Source organism: Heteronotia binoei, chromosome 15, assembly GCF_032191835.1.
Source record: "Heteronotia binoei isolate CCM8104 ecotype False Entrance Well chromosome 15, APGP_CSIRO_Hbin_v1, whole genome shotgun sequence".
NCBI lineage: Eukaryota > Metazoa > Chordata > Lepidosauria > Squamata > Gekkonidae > Heteronotia > Heteronotia binoei.
The window spans coordinates 18,722,094-18,739,756 of NC_083237.1; the positions used below are offsets into that span (position 1 = coordinate 18,722,094).

Below are 17,663 nucleotides of genomic sequence, written 5' to 3' on the forward strand. Positions count from 1 at the left end.
CGCCCAGTAACAGGCAATCCTCCCAGAGCACGCGGCTCAACCAAAATGGCCGCCACGCGCGCTTCATGCAGCACGAAGTTCAACCCAATGCCTAAAGCCCACCCGGAATCAGCCGCCGCTCGCGCTGTAGGGCCCCGCCGGAGATGACAGACAGTCTGGGCGGAGCCAGGGCTTATAAAGCCCTGACCACACCCCCCAACAGCTCGGGAGCATCCGACTGGCGGTCTGCTCCTCCCTTCATCCGTGGGGGCAAAGATGGCACCCAGCTTGATCGCGGGCGAAGCCGGCTTAGCTGGGAAGGTGCCGAGCCTAATATGCACAGTCTTTCTTGGGACCAAAAGGCCTCCAAATGGTTTCAGCCAAGAACTGGCAAAGTAGAGTCTTCTTCACAAGTCAAACTGCTGTAGAAAAAAAGCAAACAGTAGCAGGCAGCTACGAAGGCGGCGCCTCTCTGCCTCCGTTTCTCTGAAGCTTCCACAGGCTGAGTGAAGAAGAGTACAAACTGAGTATACAAATAATCCATACAAAAATAGTTTCAGATAAACAAATGAACCATTTTACCTTAATGCAAAAGATTACAAAGTTGATAATGGAAATCAATCCTTCAAGTGCAATGAAAGTTATATTTATAATGTGGTGCTCCAGTGACCATTAAAACCCACTATACAGTCATGAAATAGAAACACATTTACAGGTGTTCAAAGTTAACGTGATCATTTAAAGGAGCCACATCAAGTCTACAGATGCTGCAAACACTCATATAAAGCAGGACAAATCACATTCATAGTTTCAACCATTTGGTTGAAGAGAATTACATTTAAAAATCCAGAATGCCTCACGTTGTAATAACCATTTATTAACATCATTTCTGTTGTATACATTGAAATTGAATTTTTCAATAACAAAAAATCTTAAAGACTCAGGAGCATGTTTTTTTGTTGTGAATATGGTACGCAAGATGGAAAACCCAAAATCTTCTGTAGAAAGCCTGAGTGTACTTGTTCAACTGCTTTATTTATTGAATCAATCCAAATAGGGGTTCCATAGAGTAATTGAGGGTCAATTTTCAAATTAAAAACTTTGAGCACAGCTGGAACATATTGATTCCCTTTTTCAGAGAAACAGAAACGCAGAAGTGAGTTATCATTTGCTTTGGCATTATTAATCGTTACTTTGCATTGTTGGGTCCATGATGTAGTAGCCTGGAAATGTTACCCTAAGTACGTGAAGTGTTTTACTTGTTCGAACTCATAGTCACCCACCCTTCAAGATTGCTTCCTAGATTTCGAGAACACTAACACTTTTGATTTCTCATAATTTAATTCTAATTGATTGATTTTACAGTACTTTTGGCAGCAATTTAATAGCCAAAGTAAAAAATAAATAACCATTGACATTTTTGATTTCTGAGTTTTGGAGCTTAGAACTTGTGACCATCTTTTTGCAGTAACTTCATTCCTACCTACCCTGTGCAGAAGGTTACTCAAAGCGCATGTTTTGCTATTACTTTTTATAATTCGTTATTTATAAGTACCCAGAGGAACAATACATTCTATGAATTTAGGGGGAGGTATTTGTGAGTTTCCTACGTTGTGCAGGGGGTTGGACTAGATGGCCCTGGAGATCCCTTTCAGCTCTATGATTTTATGACTAAATGGATGTGATATGAAAGGTGGACATCCCCTCTCTCCCTAACTGGATGCCATGTCTTTATAGCATTTCTCTTTCTATGGAGACAAATAGCCAGATAAGAGTATATCGTATGCAATGATTACTCTGTTCTCTAATTCCAGATGGAGTTCACCAACAGGACAGTCCAGGAATTCATTTTGGTGGGCTTTGAAGTTGGGCACCTGCAACGACTCCTGCTCCTCACCTTTTTCACTTTCCTTTACATGCTTGCCATGGCGGAGAACATCACCATCATCACGTTGGTGCATCTTGACACCCGCTTGTCCCGGCTTCCCATGTACATCCTCCTGAGCAACTTCTCGTGGCTGGAGATCTGCTATGTGAGCACCACTGTGCCCCGCATGCTCTTAGACCTGGCATTGGCCAAAAAGATCATCTCCTTCAGTTCCTGCTTCCTCCAGTTCTACATATTTTTCTTTCTTGGCAGTACAGAATGCTTCTTCCTCTCCTCTATGGCCTTGGATCGGTACTTGGCCATCTGCCACCCACTGCGATATCCACAGATCATGTCCCCAAATTTTTGCTACATCCTAGTAACTGCTTCTGGGCTCCTTAACTTCCTGGCATTCATAGTTCCATTGACACTTATCTCCAAGATGTCTTTCTGTGGTCCTAATATCATTGACCATTTTTTGTGTGACCCTGGGCCAATTCTGGCTTTGGCTTGTCCTCCACTACCAAAGGCTCCCCTCGTTAGTCTGATTTTCATGGATGTTGTGCTGATCCTCGGCAACATCGTGTTTACTGTGCTGTCCTACAGTTCTGTGATTGTCACTTTGATGAAAAACTCTAGCAAAGGCAATCAGTTAAAGTCTTTCTCCACCATATCATTCCACTTGTTGGTGGTCACGCTTTATTATGGCCCTCCAGTAGGGCTGTATGTAAACCCAGGAGGAGAAACAGATTCAAATGTCATTATGACAGTAGCACTCTTCCCTACTGCCTTAACACCCTTTCTCAACCCCCTGATTTAGTGTCTGAGGAATGATCAGGTAAAGGAGGCACTGTTCCGATTATGGAGGAGAAAAGCGGTCTTTTTGAAAAGAAAAGTGACCGTGTAAAAAAAGAGGAACATGCCACAGTACTCTCCAAGATAAAGCTGATGCAGTCAGTGCTAGACAACAAAGGCACAGATCCCTGTTCAGTCTTTCTGGCTCCTTTTGTGCACTGGAAGGCAACAGTACACATTTCCACTAGAATACTGTGCAAGCACTTTTCAAGTATATATTTTGTAATACATACAATAAAATGAATTCTGCATTATTTTATAAGGCACTCACAACTGCACAATTCTTATACATTCCAGCTAGTTTGATAAACATAATTGTATGTGGAAATCATTATTGTTTCTCTATATAATGCTAATTTATATGTGTAGACACATCATAGGGATGGTTTTACTGTCATCCGAATACAGAATGGTTATTTCCTGAAGATTAGATAAATCCTTTTCTGACTTTGAAACATGAATGATCCCATTCTCCCCAAAATGCCATTGAGAACACCACGGCTTTTTTATAGAAAAAGCCCAGCTGGAATTCATTTGCATATTAGGCCTCATCCCCTGAAATCAACGCTATTCCATATAGTGAGATAGCAGGAACTTGTTTGCATATTAGACCACACCCGCTGTTATCACAATTGTTTCACGTAAGGCTTTTTTTGTAGAAAAAGCCCAGCAGGAACTCATTTGCATATTATGCCACACCCCCTGCCACCAAGCCCATCTGCCACCCACTGCGATATCCACAGATCATGTCCCCAAATTTTTGCTACATCCTAGTAACTGCTTCTTGGGTCCTTAGCTTCCTGGCATTCATTGTTCCAGTGACACTGATCTCCAAGATGTCTTTCTGTGGTCCTAATATCATTGACCATTTTTTGTGTGACCCTGGGCCAATTCTGGCTTTGGCTTGTCCTCCACTACCAAAGGCTCCCCTCGTTAGTCTGATTTTCATGGATGTTGTGCTGATCCTCGGCAACATCGTGTTTACTGTGCTGTCCTACAGTTCTGTGATTGTCACTTTGATGAAAAACTCTAGCAAAGGCAATCGGAATCGGTTAAAGTCTTTCTCCACCATATCATTCCACTTGTTGGTGGTCACGCTTTATTATGGCCCTCCAGTAGGGCTGTATGTAAACCCAGGAGGAGAAACGGATTCAAATGTCATTAAGACAGTAGCGCTCTTCCCTACTGCCTTAACACCCTTTCTCAACCCCCTGATTTACTGTCTGAGGAATGATCAGGTAAAGGAGGCGCTGTTCCGATTATGGAGGAGAAAAGCGGTCTTTTTGAAAAGAACAGTGACCGTGTAAAAAAAAGAGGAACATGCCACAGTAATCTCCAAGATAAAGCTGATGCAGTCAGTGCTAGACAACAAAGGCACAGATCCCTGTTCAGTGTTTCTGACTGCTTTTGTGCACTGGAAGGCAACAGTACACATTTCCACGAAAATACTGTGCAAGCACTTTTCAAGTATATATTCTGTAACACATACAATAAAATGAATTCTGCATTATTTTATAAGGCACTCACAACTGTACAATTTTTATGCATTCCAGCTGGTTCGATAAACATAATTGTATGTGGAAATCATTATTGTTTCTCTATATGATCTAACTGTGGGTAATGCTAATTTATATGTGTAGACACATCATAGGGATGGTTTTACTTTCATCCACTCAATACAGAATGGTTATTTCCTGAAAATTAGATAAATCCTTTTCTGACTTTGAAACATGAATGATCCCGTTCTCCCCAAAATGCCATTGAGAACACCACGGCTTTTTTTATAGAAAAGCCCAGCTGGAACTCATTTGCATATTAGGCCACACCCCTGCAATCAGCACCATTCCATATAGTGAAATAGCAGGAACTCATTTGCATATTAGGCCACACCCACTGATATCACAATTGTTTCACGTGAGGCTTTTCCGGTAGAAAAAGCCCAGCAGGAACTCATTTGCATATTATGCCACACCCTATGCCACCAAGCCCACCAGAACTGTGTTCCTGTGCGTTCCTGGTCAAAAAAAGCCCTGGAGAACATGATGGTGTTTGATTGTCCCTTTCCTAATACCTGATATGGGCAGTGGAGATGTCTTACTTCTGCAAGGCTTTCCTCCCTTCCTAACATAAGGGGTCTCAAGGCTTGCATTTTCGAGGGTTCCCTGCATCCATACTAAGGACTTCATGCCCTGGGCCAAACTAGTTCCCCAAGGACCATTGCCAGAGTCCCTGGAACCCAGAGCTTCACAACCTCCAATGCTTGTCTTTGGGGATGGAGATGCAGCGGATGAAATTATCATCCAATTTTGAGAAGACATCTTGATGCAAATTTACAATGCCACTGAGTAATATAACAAGATGTATTTTATTACTGTAACTATGACCTGGATGACCCAGGCTGGCTTGATCTTGCCTGATCGCCAAAGCTAAACGAGGACACCTCGGTTGATACTTGGATGCGAGAGTAAAAGGAAGTCCAGAGTCACTACGCAGTGGCAGGCAATAACAAGCCACCTCTGATGCAGTAGCAGCGATAACATCTCTTTGCTGCAATCCCTGCTGCTTTATAGGTCTTTCCAGGGCTTTTTTTTTTGTACCAGAAACTCCTTTGCATATTAGGCCACATACCCCTGATGTAGCCAGTCCTCCTGGTATTTATAGCAGGCCCTGTACTAAGAGGCCTGTAAGCTCTTGGAGGATTGGCTACATCAGGGGGTGTGGCCTAATATGCAAAGGAGTTCCTGCTACAAAAAAAAAGCCGTGGTCTTCTAAAGAGCACTGTACCACCATCTGTCAGATTTAGTGTGAGTTCTCTGCCAAGGTCATCCTAGATGTCTCCTGGACACCTTCCGGTCACCCAGAGGTAAACCAGAAGGGTGACTTCCACAAGAGGTCAATGAGAGGTAAAAATTCAATAACGTCAAGGTTTACAGTCCACATTCCCACTGAGATCCTATAGTTCCCCTGAGCGTTTTGAAATCCTGTAGGATCCATGACCCTTCACAAGCAGAGCATTGTATTCTGGGTCCCTTTCCAGTAGGGTGTCCTAGCCCTTTGCCCTTTGTAGCAGAATGGTCCTGCTCTGTCCTAGGCCCTGTGCTACCCTGCCCTCTAAGGCTTTCCTAACCACCACTACCTGCCCTTTGTAGGGATTGCCCCTGTGGTGGTCAGGACTCCCAACTTCCCTTCCAAGTTCTGAGGCCTTGCTCCTGCATCTCTTCTGCACCTGGTTACCATGGGAACAGCTTACTGCCTTGAGCACCACTGGGGGAACAGCCACTTGCTAACTGACTGTCCTCCCCTTCCTCCTGGTACTCCTTCGAAAATAGCATGTCCAAGATGGTGGGGGTCTGTGTAGCACAGAAAACCACTAAAAAGATCAAATTGTATAAAGCAGGGGCATCAAACTCATTTGTTATGAGGGCCAGATCTGACATAAATTAGACCTTGTCGGGCCGGGCCATGCATGTCATAAGATGTAATGCCAGGTAGTGGAGATATAAATTTTATAAAGGACATGGAAAAACACAAATTATTATTTTTTTAAAAAAAAAACTTAGAGTAAAATGCGCTTAAAAGATTAGCACTCTTGCAATATTTTGTCTATCTAACAGTTTCTGAAAACTGACACCTCTTGCTTTGAATTATTGCATCAAAATCGAGAGACAATGTGCTGAAGTAATCTTGAGTACGCTGTTCAGGTGTTGTTCAGATGTGTGTCTGTAAGTTGCAAGCCTACCTTTGATTTATTGACATCCACTGCAGAAATGTCATGTTCAATGCTTTGAGCCTAAGACCCAGGGGAAAACATGAAACGTTTGGGCATTGAGAGCTTTTATACATAAGTTGCTTCATGTGCTGGTCAGCCAATAGAGAAAACAGAGGCTTTGCTCTGTAGCTCCTGTGTGGTTGAACAAGCCTGAAAAAGCAAGCGGTGATGCAGAAGGAAGCAAGAGAGAGGAAGAAGGAAGCAGATGACAGTAGGGCCTGAGAGGAGCCTTCTGGGGGCCTGATCTGTCCCTCGGGCTGCATTTTTGACAGCCTAGGTATAAATCATTTATTAAAGGAAAAATGTTCACAAGCATACTTTTAGCACAGCTTGGGGTGAGCAAGGGATTAAAAAGAAATGGGTAAAACACAATTCCTCTGTCCCTCTCTCTCTATATGCCCCATCAGATGTTAAACATAAGGCAAGTTCCTTAGCTTAGAAAGTTACCAGATCTTATACATGGTGTGCATTTGTGTGGTGGGATAGTGCACACTCTATACCAGGGGTGGCCAACGGTATCTCTCCAGATGTTTTTTGCCTACAACTCCCATCAGCCCCAGCCATCAGCCGTTCTGACTGGGGCTGATGGGAGTTGTAGGCAAAAAACATATGGAGAGCTACCGTTGGCCACCCCTGCTCTACACAGTAGCCATGAACACAGGAGCACATGAAGCTCCCTTATACTGAATCAGACCATCGGTACATCAAGGTCAGTCGTCTACTCAGATTGGAAGCGGCTCTCCAGGGTAGCAGGCAGAGGTCTTTCACATCACCTCCTACCTAGGCATTTTGACTGGAGATGCTGAGGATTGAACCTGGAACCTTCTGCATGCCAAGCAGAGCCTCTACCACTGAGTCACACCCCCTCCCTCATGACAGTAATACTGAATGGGCATCTTTTAAACTCTTGAGTGAGATCCAGTGTCCAAAGAGGTCGTATTAAGAATCGTTATACAAAGTTTGATTGGAGTCCTGTAACTACAAGAATTCTTGAGTCATAAGCTTTCAGGAGTCAAAAAATGATTGAAAGTTCAGGAGGGGCAACCATGTGTTTCTCCGCCATTCACCGCGGCATCTCTTTTTCCAGAAAAAAGGCCCTGCATATGTCTTAGGTTGAGTTAGACTATTGGATTTTTAGGGTGTTCTGTTCAGAACTTTTAATGATTCTATGCTCTTTGTTGCTTTATCATGTTTTAGGTTGTAAACTAGCTTGCACAGGTTCTCTGCACAAGTGGTGCAGACATGTTCTGAATCAATAAACAAATAGATGCATCCAAGGAGAAGTTGCTCACTGATTTTGCATGGCTACTTCCTGTCTGAGAATCCCATCCCATTTTTTGTTGTTGTTGTTTGGATTGCATCATGGATGGCCATGGCCTCTGGTGGTCTGACCACACCATTCCAGCTGCTAATCTTGCTAGATGAGATCAGACAAATACTTTTGCTTCACTATTTCTGCAGCTAATGACCTCAGGACATTACAGTCTTCCAGAGGAGATTAGCTCCAGTATAATTACCAAAATGACTGTCATTTCTTCAATCAGTCGAATTTTCAGTAGTTTTCCAGAATGAGACAAAAAACAATCCAAAATGAAATCTCCATGTTCTGGTTATAAAAGCTTCCATGGAGCCATTCACTGCTAAAATGAGAGACCATATTGCTACTCAATATCTCATGAGTAGCACACAAAGCAAACAGCTGGGACATGGAAGATAAGATTCAGACGTGTACCCTTTAAAAGTGTGTTGGAAGAGACAAGAGCCATCTGAGTCATCTTCTTAAAACCAGGCTGAAGATAATGTTGACAATACTCTAGAGGAGACCCTAAAGAGGCGACTCTACACAGAGTCCAAATGGAGAAAGGTGTTTTTTGATTGCATATGGCAGAATCTGTGATGTTGGTGCTGATACCGATACTACTTCCTTGTGTATAAATCCCGTAGTATGAAGTGCACTGGAAACCATCCTCCTCAGATTCCACAACAGTCATATCAGCCTGGTGAAATCCTGATTGGTGGAATTGTGTCTCATACTGGTTGCGTTTTGCAAAAGCTTGAATTTAGGCAGCATCCCTGCCAGGTTGATAAATGTTATCCGATGTAAGAGAATCATTGTTCCGCTAACACAGAGGTGGTGGTGGTGGTGATGATATCTGATTTTATTTGAGCAAATCTGCATATTTGCAAAGCTCAGTAGGCATTTTTAATAATAATGGATAGCACTAAGCATTGTGGCTACCCAAATAAAGTACTCACGCTCCAAGGCCAAAGATTATGCTTATACCATATTGCTTCATTAATAATTTATAAGTAGATTGCACTTTTTTTGTTTTGTTTAGCATTTATACACTTTCCTAGTTTAGTAAAGGGTTCAGTAGCATCTTAAAGACTGACAGAATTATTGTGGCATAAGCTTTCAAGAAACAGAGCTCTCTCTGTCAGAACTGTGATGACAAGAGCTGTTTCTCCAAAGCTTATGCTAAAATAAAATCTGTTAATCTTAAAGGTGCTGCTGGACTCTTTACTATTTTGCAGCAACCGAATAACGCAGCCAACTCCTCTGGATATATTTCCTTGATTAGAAGGTACATAGCAGGAGGTAGAGATTTTTTTTTAAAGCTGCAGTAAATATAAAAAGTAAAAGGTAGTCCCCTTTGCAACCAGTCGTTTCCAACTCTGGGGTGACATTGCTTTCACAACATTTTCACGGCAGACTCATGTTGCCGGCTGAGTCAACCTCGAGCCGGCTACCTGAAACCAGATTCCGCTGAGATTGAACTCAGGTTGTGAGCAGAGAGTTCAGACAGCATCAAATATACATCCACCCAAATGCAGGCTATTTTGAGAAAGGCCAGTTCTACACCGGGGATGCCAAAACTTGAAAATAAAGTAACGAGGAGGGAACTATTGTTTGAAAAATACAAAAATTCTGAGAAAAATGTCAGTGTGACGTATATGCAAAAATATTTGTATGACACAAGAGGCTTGTGATATTTATCACTACAGACTGAAGCAACTGCAGCATCAATGGGCAAACATTTTTGTCCCTCAGGTTAAATATCTCCTGTATATAAGCCAAAAAGCAGAGAGATATTTTGGGGGAAGGGAGAATTTGGGGAAAGCAGAACAAGAGTGTCTTCCCCACTGTTCACAACAGCAGATTTCAGAATCACTAAACTTTATTTATTTTAGCAATATAGGACAGACATAAAATCTCTGCTGAAGGCTACTGGATTGTGCATCCTAAAGGGAATTAGACAAATCCATAGTTCTATCAAGGGCTATTTGTTTTGGTAACTAAAAGGAACCTCCAGTATCCATTTGAAAATCAGTCACTGGCAGATGGCTCCATGTCCAGCTTGCAGGTTTCCCAAGAGCATTATACTATGGGAAATGAATAGTGAATCCGATGGGTCATTTCTCTCATTCAGCTGGCACCTAGTGATGTTCTCAGACACAATACTGTGAGCAATCCAGATGCTGTGCATTGAAACATTCTCTTCTTAAACAATGATTGTCTTTGTAGCGTGAAAACAAAGTTCTACCAGCATGTCCTGGCCTTGGTGTTTGCCATCTTTGAGATCAATGAGGACCCCACCATCTTGCCCAACATTACTCTTGGGTTCCACATCCATGACTCCACGTATGATTCAAAATGGATTTACAGACCCACCCTGGACCTGCTCTTCACAGCAGCTGAACTTGTCCCAAACTACAAATGTGGCTACCAGAAAAAAATGGCTGGCATAATTGGGGGCTATAGTTCTGAAACCACATCAGACATGGCGACTATCTTAAGTCTTTACAAGATCCCACAGGTACGATCAGAGAACTGGGATTATTTGGACTTTCACAAATCTCACACATAGTTTAATCACCTTTGCTGATCTATTATCAAGTACTGCAAAGAATAAAAAAATAAGGGGCCAATTGTACACGGGGGATTTGGGAGTGATATGGAACTTGAAATGACAATTGTCAGAAAGGACTCCAAAGGATGCGTGTTGAATATTCAAGTTGAAAAGATGGCTAATAAATGTTTCTAAATAAAATAAAATAATTACAAACAATTATACTAGTAGAAGGCTGAAATATGCAGACAAAGAACATGTGGAACAGTCTGGAAAGCAGAGTTGTATTTTATACCATTTACATTGGGGATAGTATAAGATCTGGAGTAACATTTAAATGTCTTTTAAAGAAGAAGGTGATGAATAGAGTCAAGTAGTCTGATTATCCCTCTATAACAGGGGTGGCCAACGGTAGCTTTCCAGATGCAAAAAAACATCTGGAGAGCTACCGTTGGCCACCCCTGCTCTATAACATGACTTTTTGTTTCCTTCCTAGCTGTCATTTGGCTCCTTTGAATCGGATGTGGATGTCCCAACCAGTCAGTCATCTTTTTACCGCATGTTCCCCAAGGAAGCCCTTCAGTATGAGGGGATTGTCCACTTACTTCTGCATTTCCGGTGGAGATGGGTTGGGCTCATCACTCTGGATGACGAAAGGGGAGATCGTTTCTTGCAGACTTTGGAGCCGATGCTTTCCAGGAATGGAATCTGTGCAGCTTTCACAGAAAAGGCTACAGGAAAGCTCCCCTGGGATGACATACTTTTTCTGAACAAATATCTATACAGTAGTAATGCAAAGTTCTTGGACAGCGAAGCCAATGCAATTGTCGTCTATGGAGGAAGTGGAGCATTTCTTTGGCTGACGACCATTATCTTCATGCCCACGATGGTGATGAATCTCACAGGGGCTGACTACGGAGAGAGGACCTCTACAGGAAAAGTGTGGATTACAACCGCCCAGATGGATTTTGCACTCACCACTTTTCTAAAAGCGTTTGATATAGAGATATTCCATGGTACTCTTTCCTTCTCAATTCATTCCAAGCCCATCCGAGGCTTCCATAGATTTCTTCAACTTCTAAAACCTTCCCAGGCAAAGGGGGATGGCTTTATCAAGGACTTCTGGGAGCAAGTGTTCGACTGTGCATTCCCAGGTTCTGTTAACCCAGAACACTCTGGTAAGACATGCACCGAAGAGGAGAAGCTGGAGACTGTCCCAGCACCTTTTTTTGAAATGAGGATGACCAGCCATAGCTACGGTATATATAATGCCGTCTATTTCCTTGCGCATGCCCTACACATCTTGGACTCATCTAGAATCAACCACAGAGCAATAGAGACTGGAGGCAGCTTGGCTTCTTTGGATGTGCCACCTTGGAAGGTAATTCTTCTTCGTTAGGGAAAAAGAGAGTCCTCTGCCATGCTCCCTCTAAGCTGTGGAGTCTTCTGAGCAAAAACTCTGCTTCCTGAGCTATTGGCATTAAAGCTGTGAGCCAGTTTTCTGTAGTGGTTAAGTGAGTGAACTCTTATCTGGGAGAATTGGGTTTGATTCCCCACTCCTCCACTTGCAGCTGCTGGAATGGCCTTGGGTCAGCCGTAGTTCTTGCAGAGTTGTCCTTGAAAGGGCAGCTTCTGTGAGAGCGCTCTCTGAGCCCCACCCACCTCACAGGGTGTCTGTTGTGGGGGAAGAAAATAAAGGAGATTGTAAGCTGCTCTGAGACTCTGATTTAGAGAAAAGGCCGGGATATAAATCTGCAGTCTTCTTCGTCTTCTACTGCACCAGTTAGTTTGCTCTGGGGCCGTGTTCCCTGAGCTAAGACAAAAATGTGTGAGCCAGAGGCTAAAAAACTGTGAGCTGGTTCACCCTAACTTAGCTTAGTGGGAACACTAGTCCTCTGCCATGTTTGGGGTTCAATATGTTGGCAGGAGTGGGAAAATGGGATCTTTAATCTTTTCTCCCTGCTCATTTGAGCAGGGCTGGTGCGAGGGGTTTTGGTGCCCTAGGTGAGCTGCTGCTAGCCCTCACCCCCCCCCCAAAAAAAAAAATTAAAAAACAGAATTGTAGGAAAAATGAAGAAACTTGAAACTATTTACATTTTTTATCCACAGTTTTATTTTAATTTTTTTTTTAAAAAAAAATGTGAAATTAAGCAAAAAAAATTGTGAGAATACTACTTGTTCTATTTAGCTGGATGTGCCACGGATAAGTCCTTGTGCAAATGAGAAGGATGCACTACCAGGCAAGTTGAGCCAAGAGCAGCTCAGTTGCTGGCTGTGCGTGCAGGCTGGGAGAGATGCAAGCGGGGGGGAAGCTGGCCCAGGGCCAATGAAGGCATGGGGGTCCATAGGCCAGCCCCTATTTGGCCTATTTGTTAATCCGGCCCTGGATCAAGGTGTACTGAGACTAGCTGCAGCTCTCCAGAGTGTCCAGCAGAGGAAGAAGAAGAAAACTGCAGATTTATACCCCGCCCTTCTCTCTGAATCAGAGACTCACAGTGGCTCAAAATCTCCTATATCTTCTCCCACACAACAGACACCCTGTGAGGTGGGTGGGGCTGAGAGGGCTCTCCCAGCAGCTGCCCTTTCAAGGACAACCTCGGCCAGAGCTATGGCTGACCCAAGGCCATTCCAGCAGCTGCAAGTGGGGAATCAAACCCAGTTCTCCCAGATAAGAGTCCGCACACTTAACCGCTAGATCAAACTGACTCCCTTCACATCACCTTTCACATCACATTTTTGGTGTAGCGGCTAAGTGCACGGACTCTTATCTGGGAGAACCGGATTTGATTCCCCACTCCTCCACTTGCAGCTGCTGGAATGACCTTGGGTCAGCCATAGCTCTTGCAGAAGTTGTCCTTGAAAGGGCAGCTGCTGTGAGAGCCCTCTCAGCCCCACCCACCTCACAGGGTGTCTGTTGTGGGGGGAGTTTGTAAGCCGCTCTGAGTCTCTGATTCAGAGAGAAGGACGGGGTATAAACCTGCAGTCGTCTTCTTCTTCTTTCCTTTGTCTTGTGTCTGGCAATGGAAGTTTATTTTCATCGGCAAAAGAACAAATTAGTTGCATTCATAAATAACTTCTCTCCTAGAAGAAAGTAATCTAAAACTCTGTTTGACACTGAGAAGTATTGGTGAGCACACTCCAACCCATCCAATTCAGTCCATGCCCTTAAATGCTCCTTCTCTTTCCACCAAGCTCAACACCCTTCTTCAGACAATTGCTTTCAACAACAGCGCTGGAGATGAAGTGGCCTTCAATGAACATGGAGAATTGAAAGGTGGATTCGATATTACCAACATGATCGCTTTTCCAAATAAGTCCTATGTCAGAGTCAAGATCGGGAGGCTGGATCCTCAGGTTCCCCGTAGTCAACGAGTGATAATTGATCAGGATGAGATTAAGTGGAATAGGCACCTTCCACAGGTGAGAAACCATCTCAGTGTTTCTCAAACAAATACAAAACCCTTCATCGTTTAATGAAATGGGAAAGGAGAAGACTTAAGGGGAGCAAATGGATTCCATGATGTTTTTAATCCATGACATTTGCTAAATCAGCTCTTAATTACAGCATCCTGTATAGGGAGGGCAGGATATAAATCAAATCAAATCAATAAGCGCAACAAAAATGCCACATGTAATCACATGTGTGCATTCCTCTCACACACTATGAGCCATCTTTGAGATCCCAGATATCACACTTCCATTTCATTGACAACTTGTAGAGTAATTCTGAGACAAAGTACTCATGATAGCTTCTCAGTTTTAAGATCCAGGTGGGCAGCTGTGTTGGTCTGAAGCAGTAGAACAAAGTAGGAGTTCAGTAGCACCATTAAGACCAACAAAGTTTTATCCAGAATGTAAGCTTCCGTATGCGTGTATACTTCTTCAGACGAGGGGATGGGGTACAGTGAGCTGAAATACATATAGCTGGTGAGTTAAGAGTGTTATGCATACGAAACCTTACATTCTGAATAAAACTTTCTGGTCTTAAAGGTGCTACTAGACTCCTACTTTGTCCTCAGTTCTAAATTCTTGCTTTCTTCAAGGACAGGTGCCTCCTTCCTCCCTGTGTAATGAGAACTGCAAACTTGGTTACAGCAAGAGAAAGAAGGAAGGGGAGAAGTTCTGCTGCTACGATTGTGATCTGTGTCCAGAAGGGAAAATGTCAGACAAAGAAGGTAGGAGATGCTCTGGGAAAGATTCCTCCTTTTAAAGATTCCCCAAATGTTTCATTACTCAAAGTGTGGGAATTTGAAACATTTACTCTTTGAGGAATTATCAAAAAAGACTTAAATTGGCCATTTTGTCATTATGCATTAAGAATGTTTAACAGAAGTAGAGCCCTACTGGATCAGACCAGCAGTCTGTCAACTCCAGCATCCTTCCTCAATATTAGCCAACCCGTTCATCTGGATGGCCAACAACAGGGTATAGAGGCCAAAGCCTTCCCTTGACGTTGTCTCCTGGCTCTGAGATTCAGAGGTTTGCTGCCTCTGAATGTGGAGGTTCCCTTTAGTCAACAAGGTCAGAAGCCACTGACAGGCCATCTTCCATGAATCTGATTCCCTATTAAAGCTGCCAAAGTCTGTGGCCATCTCTACATCAACAGGCAGCATATTCCATGACTGATTTCCCACCAGCCTTATGCCGCTCTCACACTCGTCTTCTCAGCGGGGGTTCTGTTGGATTTCACACTATCTGCCCCAGGGCTGCAACTTGCTTCGCCGCAGCAAACAAGATCCTCTAAAAACCAGTTTCTGTTTGCCGTGGGGAAAAGGTGAAGCTAGTTACAGTCCCGGGGCAGATAGTGTGAAATCCGGCGGAAGCCCCGCAGAGAAGAGGAGCGTGAGACCGGCGTAAGGCTCGTGGGAAATCGGTCCCTGTTTTTAATTAGGTTGTGTGTAAAGAAGTGCTTCCTTTTGTCTGTGCTGAATCTGCTGCCCATCAGTTTCCTGAAATACCCCTGAATTCTAGTATTTCGGGTCAGGCAGAGAAAGTTATTTTGTTCTGCCCCTACTTTCTATCCAATGTTTATTTTCCAAACCTCTATCAGGTCTGTTCTTTTAGTCATCTCTTTTCTGAACTAATTCTTCAGCTTTTCCTCATTGGAGAAGTCCTCCAATCCTTTAATTACTGTGGTTGCCCTCTGCTGTACTTTTCCCAGCTGTGTGGTGTCCTTTTTGAGATGCGGTTATCAGAACTGCACATCGTATTTCAAATGAGGCTGCACCACAGATCTACATAGGGGCATTGTGATACTGCTTGATACTGATATTTTATTTTCAATCCCTTTTCGAATGCTCCCCAGCATAGAGTTAGCATTTTTCACTGCTGTGGCACACCATTGAGTTATCCACTAGGAACTCAAGGTCTCTTTCCTTCTCAGTTTCCCAAAGTTCAGACTTCATTAGTATATATTTGAAGATGGGAATTTTTTTGTAACCTTAGACTTTTAAAAAATGTAAAGGTAATCCCCTGTGCAAGCACCAGTAATTTCTGACTCTGGTGTGACGTTGCTTTCACAACATCATCATGGCAGATTTTTTATTTGGGTAGTTTGTCATTGCCTTCCCCAGTCATGTACACTTTACCCCTAAGCAAGCTGGGTACTCATTTAACCAACCTCAGAAGGATGGGAGGCTGAGTCAACCTTGAGCCGGCTACCTGAACCCAGCTTCCACCAGAATCAAACTCAGGTCATGAGCAGAGCTTGGACTGCAGTACTGCAGCTTACCACTCCTTACACTTACTGGTGTTGAACATTCCTGTGTATTTCTCCAGTTGTTTCCAGAGATTTTGTGAAGTTATGGGAATTTAGATTTAAAAGTAACAGAATTCCTGAACACCAGTATGGCTTAGTTCTGTTTGAAGGACAGAGGCTGTCTGGTGAGGAAATTGAGAAGGATCAGCAGGAACAACAAAAGTTCTTCAACCACAATAGGATTTGTGCGTTCATCTCGGTATACCCCGGAAGGTGCAAATGGTGTTATTGCTTCTTACTTATTTTCAATGTTGGGACAGGTTTATAAAACTGTTTTCATCATGGACTGAGGAGAAAATATTAGCTACTATCTTACAAAAACCTCTTCTTGTAGAATCAAAGTGCCTCAGTAGGTTTTCTTCTCCTTTCAGACATGGATTATTGCATCCCTTGCTCTGAAGGTCATTATCCAAACCAGGAACAAAACCACTGCCTTCCCAAGATCCCAAACTTTCTTTCATTCCGTGAGCCGATGAGCATTGCTTTAGCCTTTTTTGCTCTTCTCCTGTCTCTGATAACAGCTCTGGTGATTCTGTCCTTTATAAAATACCGGGACACTCCCATCGTTAAAGCCAACAATCGGACCCTCACCTACATTCTGCTAGTCTCCATTTTCCTTTCTTTCCTCTGCTCCTTGCTCTTCATCGAGCAGCCTGACAAGGTGACCTGCCTCCTCCGACAAGTGACTTTTGCCATCATCTTCTCCGTTGCTGTTTCTTCTGTTCTGGCAAAAACCGTGACTGTCATTGTGGTGTTTATGGCATCCAAGCCAGGAAACCTTTTTCAGAAATGGGTGGGGAAAGAATTGGCACATTTTATTGTTATTTCTTGCTCCTTTGTTCAAGTTTCCATTTGTGCTGTTTGGCTTGGTTCTTTTCCACCCTTCCCAGATATCGACAAGCATTCACTGAGTAGAGAAGTCATCATGCAATGCAATGAAGGGTCAGTCACCATGTTTTACTGTGCCTTGGGTTACATTGGATTCCTTGCCACCATCTGCTTCATTGTAGCTTTCATAGCAAGAAAGTTGCCTGACAGTTTCAACGAAGCCAAGTTCATCACCTTCAGCATGCTGGTCTTTTGCAGTGTTTGGCTGTCCTTTGTCCCCACCTACCTGAGCACGAAAGGAAAAGATACGGTGGCTGTGGAGATCTTCTCCATCTTAGCTTCCAGTGCTGGCTTGCTAGGCTGTATCTTTTTGCCCAAATGCTATGTCATTCTTCTGAGACCTGAGTTGAACACAAGAGAGCTGCTGATACGGAAAAAACACTTAATTCTTTAGTCAGCCATCCACTTGTTCTCCAGTTATATTTTTATCAAATGCAAATAAGGAATTTTTGTTTTGTGGAGAGAATGAAACCAATGAACCATTTCCTGACATTCTTTCATTAGGCTAGGTTTACATTTCAAACAGAAGAATTATACATTTGAATCTCTCTCTCTCTCTCTCTTTCTGAGAGAAGTAATGGAAATTTTTTTATTTATTTATTTATTTATTTGGGATTTATATCCCGCCCTTCCCACGAATGGCTCAGGGCGGCTTCCAACAATTAGTCAAACTTAAAAGTAAACAATTTCAAATAT

The 17,663-nt window shown here is 43.1% G+C and overlaps 1 protein-coding gene across 1 annotated transcript; it reads left to right on the forward strand.

Annotated features, from left to right (window-relative positions):
* Positions 1 to 255: 255 nt before the first annotated feature.
* Positions 256 to 17,361, forward strand: LOC132583266 (vomeronasal type-2 receptor 26-like). Its single transcript, XM_060254932.1, has 7 exons — positions 256 to 300; positions 1,794 to 2,569; positions 9,997 to 10,288; positions 10,818 to 11,702; positions 13,514 to 13,741; positions 14,370 to 14,496; positions 16,451 to 17,361. The coding sequence occupies exons 1-7, from the start codon at positions 256 to 258 to the stop codon at positions 17,359 to 17,361; spliced, it is 3,264 nt and encodes a 1,087-aa protein (XP_060110915.1).
* The last annotated feature ends 302 nt before the right edge of the window (positions 17,362 to 17,663 follow it).